At 43.5% G+C, this 16,208-nt stretch overlaps 1 protein-coding gene across 1 annotated transcript in view; it reads left to right on the forward strand.

Annotated features, from left to right (window-relative positions):
* Window positions 1-1,901: 1,901 nt before the first annotated feature.
* The window catches only part of LOC147107814 (single-minded homolog 2-like), an 88,891-nt gene continuing 74,584 nt past the window's right edge, over window positions 1,902-16,208 (forward strand). The window contains exon 1 of the mRNA XM_086007143.1: window positions 1,902-2,425. Within this exon, the coding sequence (XP_085863269.1) occupies window positions 2,251-2,425 (175 nt within the window). The 5' untranslated portion in view covers window positions 1,902-2,250. The remainder of the gene's footprint in view (window positions 2,426-16,208) is intronic.

Consider the following 16,208-nt stretch of genomic DNA (forward strand, 5'->3'; position numbering starts at 1 on the left):
GTGAGGTTGAGTGTGAGTGAGGGTGAGTGTGTGAGTGAGATTGAGTGTGAGTGAGTGAGGTTGAGTGTGTGAGGTTTGAGTGTGTTTGTGTGTGAGGTTGAGTGTGAGTGAGTGAGGTTGAGTGTGAGTGAGTGAGGTTGAGTGTGAGAGTGAGGTTGAGTGAGTGAGGTTGAGTGTGAGTGAGAGATTGAGTGTGAGTGAGGTTGTGTGTGAGTGTGTGAGGTTGAGTGTGAGTGAGGGTGAGTGTGAGTGAGGTTGAGTGTGTGAAGTTGAGTGAGGGTGAGTGAGGTTGAGTGTATGTGAGTGAGGGTGAGTGTGTGTGTGAGGTTGAGTATGAGTGAGTGAGATTGAGTGTGAGTGAGTGAGGTTGAGTAAGTGAATGAGGTTTGTGTGTGTGAGGTTTGAGTGTGTTTGTGAGTGAGGTAGTGAGTGAGTGAGTGAGGTTGAGTGTGAGTGCGAGTTTGTGTGAGGTTTGAGTGTGTTTGTGTGAGTGAGGTTGAGTGTGAGTGAGTGAGGTTGAGTGTGAGTGAGTGAGGTTGAGTGTGAGTGAGGTTGAGTGTGAGGGTGAGTGAGTGAGTGAGGTTGAGTGTGAGTGAGTGAGGTTGAGTGTGAGTGCGTGAGTTTGTGTGAGGTTTGCGTGTGTTTGTGTGTGAGGTTGAGTGTGAGTGAGGTTTGTGTGTGTGTGAGGTTGAGCGTGAGTGAGTGAGGTTTGTCTGTGTGTGAGGTTTGAGTGTGTTTGTGTGAATGAGTTTGAGTGTGAGTGAGGTTGAGTGTGAGTGAGTGAGGTTGAGTGTGAGTGAGTGAGATTGAGTGTGAGTGAGGTTGAGTGAGTGAGTGAGTTTGAGTGTGAGTGAAGTTGAGTGTGTGAGGTTTGAGTGTGTTTGTGAGTGAGGTTGAGTGTGTGAGGGAGTATAAGTAAGGGATCTGAGTTTGTGGTCACCCACTGTATCGGGGGAGGTTTCTAATTCTCTCTCTCTCACTCACAAGTACACACTTGTGAACCACTGGAGTGAAATGGCGATAGCATTAGAAAAAAATCATTTCATTTTAAGCGTTCACTTAATATTCAGAGCCTGAAGTGAAGACAGGATTGTATCCGCGTAACCTGGAGCTGACGTGAGAGATCTGACCCGCCACTCGGGCGTGTGACAGAGAGAACCGAGAGCACTGCCTATCTCGGAGATGGATGCATTGCTCTCTGCGAATCTCAAGTGAAAATAGGGCCATGCAAACTTAACAAGAACTTCCCAGCTGGTAAAAGAAAACACATAAGAAAAACTAAAACAAACCCCGAGTGCTGTGCAGCATGATGTGAACCGCAGGCAGTGTCAACACAAGCTGGTCTGGGTGAAATCACTTCCCTCTCCGGATCCCGATCACTCAGCAATACCATTCGGAGATAGTGACGGGGTCAATGCGGATCACAACTGAAGGGAGGCTGGACTCGAGTAATTCAGCCAGAGAACTGAGGACAGCATCGCACATCAACATCAGCCCACCCCTAAAGACACAGCACCAACATCATCCGTATGGTACGCAGTAGGAAGCAGGAACCTGTGTGTTGGGGATGGTGACTGGAGCGAAAGGGGATCACGGGCTGGGATCTGATCTGACCGAATTCGCTCGCTGAGCAGAAAGGTGGGGTGGGGTGGGGGATCTTACCTCTGAACGCAGCCGTGTTTCCTTGAAAAAGCCTGGGATCGCAGGAGGTGGCCAAGGCGTTCGGCGACTCGCCCTTCACAACCCGGAGCCCCAATTAAGGAGAGTCCCCGAGACCCGCTCACCAGTCCTGCCGGGGAGCAGGGTTCGGCCAGAGCTGAGAAGGGGTTGAGTAAGAGAGCGGGGGGGGTCGCGGATAAAGGCGGAAGGAGGGGGGAGGGGGTGGGAGGGAGTCACAACAACTCGCACAACCTGATTGCGAAGCAAACGCAGCAATTTCCCAGCAATCTGCCCCGAAATCAGCACCTATGTGTTCGCCGTCAGACTCGACGTGGAGAAGCGGCTACTGAAAGACACCGCGATCCACCTCATTATATTCACTACAAGGGAGACGTGCACCGAGGACAACCATCATTAATCTAAACATTTTCAAAAGCCTGAAGTGTTATTTCTGGCCATTGCATAGGAAGAGAGAAAAAAAAACTTTTTCCTCCAAAAAAACTTTTTTTTTTTTTAAAGCTATCGAATGTTTTCGGGGCTACAGATCAAGTGTATTTATTATGTCAGTAACACTCCGGTACAATAGGCGAGATGAAGGAAAAGTCCAAAAACGCCGCGAAGACGAGGAGAGAAAAGGAAAATGGGGAATTTTACGAGCTGGCGAAGTTACTGCCTCTACCCTCGGCCATCACCTCTCAGCTGGACAAAGCCTCAATCATCAGACTGACAACCAGCTACCTCAAGATGAGGGCTGTATTTCCTGAGGGTAAGCACTGGCCCAAATCCGGGGGGCTAGTATTCGGCGTTGCTTGATGTTCCATGCCATTATTATTCTTTAAAGCCCCTTCTCTAGCTGAATCCAGGTTCCCTTTTTATTAAAAATTGAACTAATTTTTAAGGTTAACTCTTCTAAAAGTTTAATTTTACAGCGAAAGTTGAACATTTTTGCCTTCAAACCAGTGCTGGGTTCCAGGGTATAAACATTCGCGAGGAAAATCTGCTTGAATTAGTATTAAAAAGTGAAACATGGAGCTAATTTTTACTTTAGATGCTCGGGGTTGCGGTTCTATTGCAGTTATATTGTGCCCTGAGCGTTATACATTATGTATCATTTTCCAATTAAGATTCGCATTTAATCTTTTCTGCGCACTTCAGAGTTCTGCCCGATTTTATTCGGATTTTGTAACCCATCCGTATTTTATATATTTAAAATGTGACTTTACCTGAATAATTCTGTGTGTAGATTTCGCGCTAACCTCGCCTTTTGATATCCCAGTGTTCGCTGCACCGTCCTCGCAAGTTAATCTGCCGGCCACAATGATAAATTATTAATCATCGTGCTTAACTAACCGGGTCTTAAATAATTTCTCGCCGTCGGCCCTTTTTTGGGGGGTATAAATGCCAATGGGGTCGTTCGGTAAAATGAGACTTTGAGCAATTTCCCGACTGCGTGAAGCGTCGGCCGGCTGTCGTGTTATAAACGGGCTGGAAGATATAAAGCTTCCAGGACACCTTCGCATCAGTCAAGACACAATCTCGGGCTGAATTGAGTTTTCACTGATTTCATGGGCCACCTAGTGAAGTCAGAATTATTCCTGATGACTGATTAGTCAGTTCTGTGTGTGTGTGTCCTTTCGAAAAAGCGACACATATTTCCATCCACTAAGATTTGTAACTAAAGAATTTTCACCAAAAAAATCATTTGTTTCCAGAAATAATCTTGAGCACTTTAATATAAATATTGCATTATCAGGCGGACAATTTAAAACATACACAAACGAATGTGTGTAATACACACACACTAGAGGGGTGGAGTTGCTTTGATCGCGAAGTGTAGCGACTTCTTAGATAGCTTTATAAAACTATGCACGTGATTCATACAGTTTTTTTTTAATGCATTTACAATGTTGCTGCACAGAGCGATCACCCCTACAACAGATAGAAATGCTTGCTCTCGGCCTCCGGTGCTAGGCACCGCGATTCTGACTAGCACTTGTCCACACGAACTCCATACAGGTGCACTTACACTGAGGAAACAATCCTTAAACAGGAAATCATTTGTACAAACCAGTATGGAATAGGACTTTTATTTCCGGAGGAGAAAGGAGCAATAATTATTTCAGTGAGACTGTTAACACGTTTTAACTCGGAAATACTAATTATTTGGAAATGTTAAATTTTCCGCCCCAACATTTTCTTAAAGAAAGAGAGGGAAATCCGTTCATTATTCAATATTGTGCAATAATATAAATTGTGAATTTTAGCAGGAAGACACGTCCTGTCCTTTTATAAAATATAACACGCACCCATTATTCTATACAACATCTAGAGAGGGTAAAACTAACAATTAAACTGAGATTTAGACGGGGAATGCAAAAGTACCCGGTCCGTTTTTATATACAACCGTGTGTCTCTCGCGTAATTGGAATTATATCATTAGAATCGCCAAGTTATTAATGTAATAGCTTGACATATTTCAATGCATAGGAACCAGAGGTCGGATAGGCCTAATCTCAGATAGAATCAGGTGGCAATTTGTTACCAAGTCATTGTGTACATTGACACTGCAATAAAATTCTGCGCCCTAAAATTTTCATTAAATCCTGGTTAATGTTCGATGAATAACTAAATAAACTGACACGTCCAGCTCTGTGATATATGCGGCCTGTCTTGTTGCAGTGTGAAATGAAGGCCGACATACGGCAGGATGCACTGAACCAAGCAATAGTAATAATCCAGCCGTCATTTCAGATATACAATCGAGAGCGGGGCACCTCCACCGCACTAAAACAGTGACGGGGGGGGGGGGGTGGGGGGGACCATTATTCTCAACCTATTTTGCAATTTATCGTGTTTTTAAAAACACACCTTGCAAAATATTATGGACAATCCCAATTTTAGGGAAAAAAAAGTTATTTAATTTGAGTTAAATATTAAATGTTGCGCAGTTGTTAAAAGCCGATAGTGTTCTTGGAGATCCTTCAATGTATATCAGCATTTATATCGTATAATTGGGATTAAAACTCAAACTGGTGACATACCTGTTCTATAATGCGTTGCTTAAAATTAGGAATCGACACCATTATACATTTGTTTGTATGTATTTATATATTTAAAGTGTGTTTTATAAACACATTCAAAAATGAGTTTACATAAACCGCACATTTTATATATCCGGTCATCTTTCCTGCTGGATTAAGGTGTAGAATGAAGTTGTGTCTGAGCTCTCTCAAATCTACCCCAGGCCTCCAAGAGGGGTGCAGTCTGTCTGTTGAACAACTGCCCGGGTATCTTCCTGTGCAGCATCTCAACTGGTCGCTCTTAACACGCACCATTTCCCCATATTTAAACAAGGCATAATTCAGATAGTCGTGACGTTGACAGTAATCGTTTATTTTGTATGAATTTACTGGTGAAAGGGGCAGTTCAGTTTCCTAAAAGATTTGAGTGGCGTTTTCAATGACAGCTGTAAACTACCGATGACATCGATATCTGTCATTTAGTTATTAAAATAATATCATATTTAAATATTACTAGCGTGTAAGTGGTTTTGATAATCTGGTAGGATTGAATAAAAGATTGAAAAAGCAGGTTGCTTTTGTTTGGATTGGAGGCTGTGTATACAGCCTCTAACAATACTCCTTTATGCAGGCTTAAACAATCTGCTATGCTGCTTGTAATGTACCCCTTTAACTTTGGGGGCTGATGGTTGTTCCAGTTTTTGCAAAAAAGAACTCTATGTCCTTTATTTCTTATGATGAAGTAATAGCCTGGAGAATGTAATGGTGGATGCGGCGAAATGCATTGGGAACACAACACAGAGCAGCTGCATCTCTCCCGAGGTATGAACAACATACGGCAAAAATAGCCAAACGATCGAAGATGAAAATGATCTATCTAGGAGGGAAATTATATATCAGTCGTTTGCAGCAGTGCTATTGTAATTTCCCCCCACATTGCATTTCATAAATTATCCGAGACTTTGTACGGAAGTCTGTGGTGATTGCAAAGGGACCATTATTAAATAATCGGCGGCCAGGACCATCAGTGAGACTAGAGCCGGTCCGAGCAACGGCCCGCTATTGTTCACTCCTTTGTTGAGGCACTTCTCCCAATATATTCTCAGCAGTCGGACTGTTTCATTCTCTGGGATCGGAGTGTACCGTTTTGAGGTGTTTGAATTGATCCGTAGATCGACACCCCCATTCATTACTCACCTTCGTTAATTAAATGTACACAAAGTGCATACGTTACAAAAATGCATCATCAGTTAGATCGCTTTCAGATAGGTACTTATGCTGGTTTGCAACCTAAAGCGGGCAGGAGAGATTTTACATTCAGAGGATAAAACACCTATAAATCTAGTTGTATTCTATTAGAGAGCAGCGTCCGGCCACCTTTTGCATTATGGCGCAGTGTTCATTCTTCAAGCGATCATTTTTGCTATGGAATAGCTCCTGTTGCAATGACTGTTTGAGAAAATCAGCACATATATTTACTATATAATATCTGTAGAGGTACGGCAGGTTCTTAAAATCCGCTGCACACCACACTACGAAAATACCTAAAGCTATTTCAACCAGAGCCATTTGTATCAAACTGTAGACCGGGCCGTGACCCAGACCCGGGGGTCTGAAAATAAGGGCCCTCATATTAATAGTAACTTCACGAAAAGTGACGTCTCTGATATTTCTCAGTGACACAATGAAATACCTGATTCAATCAACTCATTCCCCTTCTGTTCAAATGGTAACTCGAGTTTATAACAAATCTGAGCAGATTGTATTTTGAAAGGCTGTCTGTATCGCAAAGTAGCTTGAAACCAGATTAATGTAAAAAATAATTCGACTGGTGAAATGTCCACTTCGTTCGTTACAGCCTTAAAAGCAAAGCTGACACTTAACAAAAATGTGGCTGTTCTGGTGGTGTGCACCTGAAGTCATTCCCGATTTATTTTCTCGGATGCTACATCAGGGACCGCTGGATTACATTCATTTCCAGCTCGATGCTACATTCCGGTTGCTCACTCGCGGCACGTACACCCGTGCCCTCCTGCAAAACACACGCGCACCGGTTGCAATAAACGTGGCAGGGAGGTGGTGTCAAGTCAACGTGTCGTTTGGACACGCCCAACGCTCCTTACTGTGAAACCTCCAGGGCCCCAGTTTTACCGCGAGTGGGGGGGCTGTGCTTTGTAGGTGAAGCAGTGTTTGTAAGAAGAAGAAAGCGGGCGACTCCCACTCACCCATAGCCCAGCGTTTATTGATCCGTCACAAAACAGATTCATATATTGCCACAAGGAAGATAAATCATCACTTGTACATGTCTCACGCCTTATCAGGTGGAAAGGGCTCAAAACTGAATGTGTTGGTGTGACTCAGGTAATGTAGCTACAGATGCCCGTAACAATTAGCAACAAATCTAGAGCAGCTTAGTGAAAAGTAAAAAAGCCTTGCATTTATATAGCGCCTTTCAGGACCTCAGGACGTCCCAAAGCGCTTACAGCCAATTAAGTACTTTTGAAGTGTAGTCACTGTTGTAATAGTGTCCTATATTATATTAAATATTTGATTGTGTTGTATGATTTCATTCTCCTTGACTGACCCTACAAAGATCAGTTCGTGCAAAGCAGTTTCAGATGCCCATCGCCCCTAGGAGTAGAAGTATAATTGGGGATTCAAGTCCCCATTTGATTCTCGACTGCACTAAAACGAAGTGGTGTGAGACCCGTCCCCCGGGAGGACCTCTCGCGCTGCTTAAATTTGGCACCAAGTTTAGTATAACTCCAGTCCCTGTGTGAAGTACCCACACAGTAGTTTGGATTTCTAAACTTAGAATGTTTTAGGGTGCATTTATAGTGCAGCTACTGGTCTCCGACAATGGTTGCAGTTTGGGTTCCAGTCGCCCAGTACCGTGTTTACATTGCTTGGTTTCTGTATGGCCGGAATCTTAATGGTCCTGACCAGAGCTCCACCCAACAATTAAAAACGTAAATGTTGACTATTGAAATTAAGGTCAGGCAGTTTTAATAGTGCCCAGGGGCCCTGGTAAATCAGATTTGACACTGCACTAGATTTACATTCAAGTTCAGCATTGGTGTAAAGTGGAAATACTTGGCACCAATGCTAAATTTGCAATGTAAATGCACCCTTAATGTTATCAGGAGACTGCCCTCCCTGCTGTCTTAACGTGTAGAAATCGCTGTGAGATTTATGCCCATAGATGTAAGCAGTCCAACTATAGCTACAGTGGAGAGGCATTGAACAAAGTGGTATCCAGACATCCATGGTGTTACATATTTCTTTCTTTAGTGAACTAAATGGCACAAACCATCTTAAACATAAACTTATAAAAGCAGCCTCTGAGATTTGTAGATCTTTAATATTGACACATACATACGAGATATCAGCTGTGGCTCAGTGGTAGCACTCTCGCCTCTAAGGTAGGGTTGGGGGGTTCAAATGTCTCTCCAAGATTTGAAACGTCAGTGCGGTACTGAGGGAGTGCAGCACTGTCGAGGCTGTTGTCTTTCGGATACAACGTTGAACGGAGGCCCTGTTTGCCATTTCAGATGGGATTGAAAGATCCCGTGGCAGTAGTCAAAGAAGAGCAGGGGAATGTTTATCCCTCAACTAACATCACTAAAAATAGATTATCTGGTTATTACCTCATTGCTGTTTGTGGGAGCTTGCTGTGCCAAATTGGCTGCCGTTACCCGACATTACAACAGTGACTACACTTCAAAAGTACTTAATTGGCTGAGAAGCGCTTTGGGAGGTCCTGAAAACCGTTATATAAATACAAGTTCTTTCTTAAATAAAGATACGTATTAATATACTGGTATGCACGCACAATGCACACATACAATTACACATATATCTAAACATAAACACAAGCGCAAATACATATATGCATGCACTGATGCACAGATTAATATATACATATGCACACAGTAGACACATGTATAGGAAGGTATACATGCAATACAGACATTCCCACATATAGAGGTAAATCATAATGCAAATCTTTCTCCATCCTATATATCTTTAAATATTGAATGGTAAAAGGCAGTTCATTGGGGCTGAAATATACACGGTTTAAAGATGCTGAGCTGGAACGCCTACAAGAGCAGTTATCACGGAATCAGAACTCAGGTCAATAAGATTGCTTCTCCTTGCTACTGCTGTGATTTTTTTGTGATAATGTAAACCGACGTCTATTAGTTTCTTGTAGTTACAGTTACAGGTCTCAAATAGAATCAGGCAACGTTAACACACAATGATCGCAGAGAGCGTCAGTCCTCTTGATCCAGAGTGCAGCATTAATCGCACATGGCATGAAAATGAACGTTAATCGAGTGCCATGTACATAAAGTAAATCAAATCATTTTAATTGTTTATTCTTTCTACCGCACAGAAACACTGATTAATCAGCTCTAGGAACCCACGTTCTACACCGATGCAAGACAATAAATAAATGTATAGAATTTAGGCTGACAAATCTACTAACTGCTTTAAGATGCTTTTGTAATTAATTACGTGAAATGGCTGCAAGGCGAATTAATTGGAGGGGGTCGGTATGTTTATATTGATACAAATGAGAGTGTGCGAATCTACGGGCTACTTCACTCTCGCAGTATTCATTAAGGCATCAATCAATGCAGTAGGTAACTATGCTTTCGGAAAGCTTCCCACATTAAAGGTTCTGTGATTGCTCTTAACAAGAGGAATTATTTTACATTTTTTCATTGGATTTTGGGAGTTCTTGATTCCAGACTTTAGGGAGTCAGCAGAAAGGGAGCCTTCTGGTTAATGGTGGAAGCGTGCTTGTCGAAAGCATATTCGGTAAAGGGGAATGTATTAGGATCCACCAATACCGACTTTGTGAGGGGAAATGTATCTTATAGAGATATTAAATTAAAGTAACAGACCTCTGGAAAAAATACTTATTAGAAAGAAACTTGACATTTGCTTTTGTGAACTTTGAATAACAACGTTTTCATATAGATCACACCGGAGATTGGTCCATTGGTGTGAATTGGAGTGTGCATTCCTGATTATTACATATTGCAACCAACGTCAGACAAACTAATCGCACATGTTAAAGACTTTTTTTTTAATTGATGTTTCGTGAACGTTGAATAATACCGTAAAATACATTTCCTATAATACCTTTTCATCATATACAAATGTAATCGCATTGCACCCTGCTCAATCTACCTGTGGTGACTACAATATGTAAAAATATTTTCACATTTCAACACAAAACCTGAGGTATTACAATATTTCTTCAGGAATAAGCCGTTTCTATGAAAATTGTTATTTTAATCTTGCTTAATGCGATAGAAACGCCAAATGTACTTAGGTAACATTATGATACAGAAAGGGTATAGAACTGCAAAACCTATAGCCAAACACAGTGGATGCTGGAAATCGGAAATGATAGAAAATGCTGGAAATGCACAGCAGGCTTGTTGGCGTCTGAAAGAAATAACCCGGGTTGACTGGCCTATTTTGCACTTGCCATTCTCATTTTTGACTTTCAAGATGGTTTCATGATCCGAAATAACTGTCGGCGTGCTTATAATGATGTCTCTGTGGGTGTGAAGGAGGTGTACAGAGTCCTGTTGTATTTGCCACGTTGTAAGACGTTATTGGAATGTTGCATACCTGTCCTGTTAGACTATTAATCCCCTGTGTTTTACTTTAATTCGGCAGCAATTATTGACAAGGCGTGAGTCCCAATCATTGCACAGTAAAACCCTGATACTCTATGTGGGCTTACAGTTGGATACCAGAGTCCTGTTTTAAATATGCTTCGATTAAACAAAACAATATATATTAGTGTAAGGAGTTAGCAAACGGAGATTAAAACGTCAGTCACACTAGCAGTAAGGGGAAATGTTTGTGCAGGGATGCAGTGACATCAAGGTTTTGAATAGCTATGAGTGAGTTACATCAGTTATATCATTACCAATTCATTATTTGGCACTACAATTGTAGATGGAAAACCATGTTATACGAAAATTGCTTAATAGATGCTGATTAATATTTAACAATGAAGAGGGAGCAGAAGATTCCTAATGAAGATTCTAAGTGAGGGGTGCAACACTAGAAATAGTAAATACAAACAGAAAATGCTGGAAATACACAGCAGGTCAGGCAGCATCTGTGGAGAGAGAAACAGAGTTAACGTTTCAGGTCGATGGTTTCTCTCTCCACAGGTGCTGCCTGACGTGCGGAGTGTTTCCAGCACTTTCTGTTTTTATTTCAGATTTCCAGCATCCGCTTTTGTACTAGAAATAGTATATTGTTACTGTTAGAAAAGTGAGTGATCGAATTAACAATGGAACTTCTCACAGAGAGTGTGTGTGTGTGTTGGCTTGTGCACGATGTTTTAAGTGCATTAAGATTGGACTGAAACTGTAGAGTGCACCAGTCTAAACCCAGACTAAAGACTTAGCTTTCACAGTTCCTGAACCATCTGATGTTTAAGTGCCCCTGAAATGTATTCCATTGTGCACGGGAGCACCTTTTTGTTCACCCCAGGGAGGAGGCAGACTGTGGCCTGAACACAACATAAATAAAACTCTCCCTGCTCCATTCAGCCATTAGATCGGAGGGTGTCAATGTTTAACGAACTCGGAGAGGCAGCCCAGAGAGGGTGTCCACACGTACACCCGCTGAAAACACTTCCGTTCACTCATCAGAACTTGGTGAAGCTGTGGAGTCGGATTCTGCAGTTATTGCTCCCTTGCCTATGTTGTTTTAACCAGATGCCCTAACTATCGGCCACTCTGAACTGCGGCGCTTGAATCCCAGCAAAAAAAATGGAAACAAAATAAAGGCTAAGTGACACATCTCCTGATCCAAGAAAACGCCGTTTGTCTTAATTCAATGGACACCTTCCACAGCACGTGTAACATGTGATCGTTAGGATGTTTTCAGAGAAAATATAAGGAAATGTCGAATCTTTTACTCTCGGTGTTTCCTGGAATTATATTGTCACAGCCGATGAGAGTTGGTTATACGGCGATGAAAATAAGTGACAGATTAATAACGTTGGACCTTCCCTGCGCCCTATTGACGTTTTAGGTGTTGCTGGGGGGTGGGGGGGGCGGGGTGGGTGAACAGGCCTCTCGCGTTCGGGGGAGAATCTCACAGCAAAGCAAAGGGCCATCATTAAAGCTAACTTGGAAAAGAGAGAGAGAGAGAAAAAACTCAACCTTGCCTTTTGACCTTTGGAAAGTGAAAAAGAGGAAGTGAGAGTACAGCCAGAAAACACAACAGTCCATTCATGAATGGCTCACAACCTCGGCGGCGTTTTAACGCTACGGTTAACTACACCGAGGTTATGTCACAAGTTACTGCAATATCTTTTGTTTGCACAAAGATGAAATAAGTGGCGAAGTGAGAGAGACAATGTACCTACTCGTTGTACATACATAGATTGAGTCTTCTGTACTGTCATTTATTCTTTTACAATCCGTCAATACATCAGCCGGAGTATTTTACATACGCACACATTTTGTCTGAAAGCCTATTTGAAATATCGGTGCAGCTTATTTGTACTGCGCTTAGCTCTGCCCCCAAGCTATTATTTGCAATAATGTCAGGAGGTGCAATGAATGCTGAATATGACCAGATTGGATATATTGGACTTCATTACTGACTGAAGGACAAAGGGATTTGGTACCGATTCGAACATGTCAAGATAATGACAGAAACCTGCTTATCACAAGACAGTCACTCCACTGGTATCTGCAGTCCGTGGGAGGGGGTATAATTATTCGAGGCCTGGTGTAAAAGGACCGTAAACATTTTTTCTAGATGGTTTTTGTAACAATCCTTTCATAATAATTCAAGTACTTAATTCAGTAAAGAGTATCTCGACAGGTTTCTGTTAATCCATTAATCATGATCAAAATGCCTAACCACAAGAGATTTACAATCTTAGCACAGGTGACATTCAGCTCGTCTCCCTCCCTGTTACACTTTAATGGGGTTTAAGCCAATGTAAAAGGACGCCTTCTCCGGGCAATGTTCCTGAAGTCTATTTGTGTCCCTCAGATTTTCCACTGAAATTATGTCGAATATGTTTACCGTTATAATGGATCTTTCCCGAGGTCTCAATCTGCAACCCAGTTTAAATCGAAAGAGACACTCTAACCTCGATAGGGGTATTCCCCGTTACACCGAGTACAGCCAACTGTTGTTGTTGGGAGACAAGAGTTTGTGTAAAGGACCTTTTCAGATTCCAAAAAAAAACCCGAATGAGATTATTGGTTAAATGACCCAAACCCAACGCTCTCTTTAATATCTCACAAAAGACAAATATTAAAAGATGTTTATGCGTTTTATTTGGAGGGAATTTTGCATTGAAATTGATCATCAAGTACTTTCGAAACAAAATATCATATAGAAAATGTAAAGTTATATTACAGTGACACAAAATCGGGCTTAAAAAGGTGAGGCCGCTTAAAAATGAGACGTGGCCCTTCCAGTAAAGCAAGTATTATTTCAACTGAACTAACACAGTGAATTAGGCGCACGCCCGCGTTACTGCATTTAAAGCAAAAATGAAAATGCTTGCACCTGTTAGCGTCCACTTTATATATCGACTTGCCTCTTAAACTTTAAGTTCTCTGCTGACTTAAGTAATGAGACTCAGCATTTTGCACAACCCATTTGGAACTGGATTTTCTTATTGTGCCAAAGCCAATCCATAGGGAGGTGCTCGGTAACAATATCACTCAAGCCTTGCAAAGCACCTACCGTGGAGCCTCCAGCTCGCAGTGTCGAGTATCATTTTTAATGAGCTTGAGTTCAAATAATATTTGTTCAAGGATGAGCATACTCAAAATACAGCACTACAAAGCGTTGGTTCTACTGGATCCAAGCATGCAATGTTACAACACAGGAGGAAGCCATTCAGCGCATGACGTCTGTGCGGGCTAACTGAAAGAGCGATTCACTTCGCTCCATGCCCCTGCCCTTCTCCCTTACCGTTTAAATTTTTCAAACGTTTGTTCACTTCCCTTTTAAAAGCTATTATGGATTCTGCTTCAACCATTGTTTCTTTGGGGGCATTCCAATCCTAACAAGCTTGCCCGTAAGAAACTAACTTCTTCGTTCTTTCAGTGATGATTTTAAATTTATGCTCTATCAACCAGTGGAAATAGATTTTCCCTATTTACTAATCAAAACTCTTATAATGAATACCTCGATTAGTGTCCATTCTTTAGTCTTTCCTCATAACTAAAGTTTCTCATCCCTGGCATTGTTTGAGTGAATCTCTTCTGAACACTTTCCATTGCCTTAAACATCCTTCCAAGCGTTAGGTACCTAAAAGTGGACACAATATTTTATGACATGAGCAATGATTTGTAAGTTTACCTCTGCCTTTATACTTAATGTCCTTATTCATAAAACCCTTATAAGCTTCATCAACTTGCCCTCCCACTTCTAAAGATTTGTGCATCTGAACCCCCGAGTCTCTTTTACTCCTTCTAAAGCTTTATTCTTCCTCCCAAAATGTATCAACTTACATTTCTCTGCATTAAATTCTATTTGACATTGATTGGCCCGATCTACTAGCCTGTCTACATCTTCCTGAAGTCATTTACAGTCCCCGTTACAGTTAACCACACTGACAACGTTTGATATTGTACCCAAGAGAGAGAAGGACATGAGTCCTAACATTGACCCCGTGGGACTCCACTAGTTACATCCCTCCAGTCAGAAAAAGCACCCATTAACCACGTCTGTATTTTCTGTCCTTTCACCAACTTCCTATCTATGCTGCCACATTCATTTTAATATCATGTATTTTAATATTAACAAACCTTCTATATGGCACCTTATCCAAATGCCTTCTGACAATTCATTTGCACATCGTACACTACATTTCCTCTATCAATACATTCTGTTATTTCCTCCAAAAATTCTATCAAATTTGTCAGACACAACTTGCCTTTTTAAAAATCTGTGCTAGCTGTCCTTAATGGACCCATGTTTTCTCGGGGAGTATGACTTTTGTTCCATATTATGGTCTTCAGTGCTTGCCTGTTATTCGGCTCACTCGTCTATGGTTACCTAGTTTATACGTTTCTCCCTTTAAAAATAAAGAGGTATATTTGGTGACCCTACACTCCTCTGGCACAATGACATCACTCCTGCTCCTATTTCTTATGTTCTTATATTGTGGTCAGAGCCTCTGCTATTTCCTCTCTGACTTCCTTCAGCATTCAGAGATGTATGTCATCAACCCACCCCACCCCCACCCCCCATCAACGCCCCCCCCCACACACACACCCAGCCCACCCCCACCCCCCATCAATGCCCCCCCCACATACACACACCCCACCCCCACCCACGCCCCCACACACACACACACCCCAACACCCCCCACATCAACACCCCCCCACACACACACACCCCAACACCCCCCCACACACACACCCCAACACCCCCCACATCAACACCCCCCCACACACACACACCCCAACACCCCCACCCCACATCAACACCCCCCCACACACACACACCCCAACACCCCCCCACACACACACCCCAACACCCCCCACATCAACACCCCCCCACACACACACACCCCAACACCCCCACCCCACATCAACACCCCCCCACACATACACACCCCAACACCCCCACCCCACATCAACACCCCCCCACACACACACACCCCAACACCCCCACCCCACATCAACACCCCCCCACACACACACCCCAACACCCCCCACATCAACACCCCCACACACACACCCCAACACCCCCACCCCACAACAACACCCCCCACACACACACACCCCAACACCCCCACCCCACAACAACACCCCCCCACACACACACCCCAACACCCCCACCCCACAACAACACCCCCACACACACACACACCCCAACAACCCCACCCCACATCAACACCCCCCCACACACACACACCCCAACACCCCCACCCCACATCAACACCCCCCCCACACACACACCCCAACACCCCCCACATCAACACCCCCCCCCCACACACACACCCCAACACCCCCCACATCAACCCCCCCCCCACACACACACCCCAACACCCCCCACATCAACAACCCCCACACACACACCCCAACAATCCCCCACATCAACACCCCCACACACCCACCAACCCACCCCAAAACACCCAACACACCCCACCCACACACACACTCCAACACCCGCCCCACACACACACCCCAACACCCCCCCACACACACCCCCCATACACACACTTCCCCCACACCTCCATACCCACACCCCCAACACCCCAACACCCACACCCCCACACACACACACCCCACCACCCACACCCCCACACCCCCCCACACACACACCCCAACACCCACACACACCAACACCCACACACATACACCCCAACACCCACAGCCCCACACATACAGCCCCATACCCCAACACCCACAGCCCCACACCCCAACACCCACACCCCACACGCCCATACCCCAACACCCACCACCCCCAGCACTTCCCCACACCCCCATACACCCACACCCCCCC

This window comes from Somniosus microcephalus, chromosome 14 (assembly GCF_052327205.1).
Source record: "Somniosus microcephalus isolate GS21.2 chromosome 14, FLI_Smic_1.0, whole genome shotgun sequence".
Classification (NCBI taxonomy): domain Eukaryota; kingdom Metazoa; phylum Chordata; class Chondrichthyes; order Squaliformes; family Somniosidae; genus Somniosus; species Somniosus microcephalus.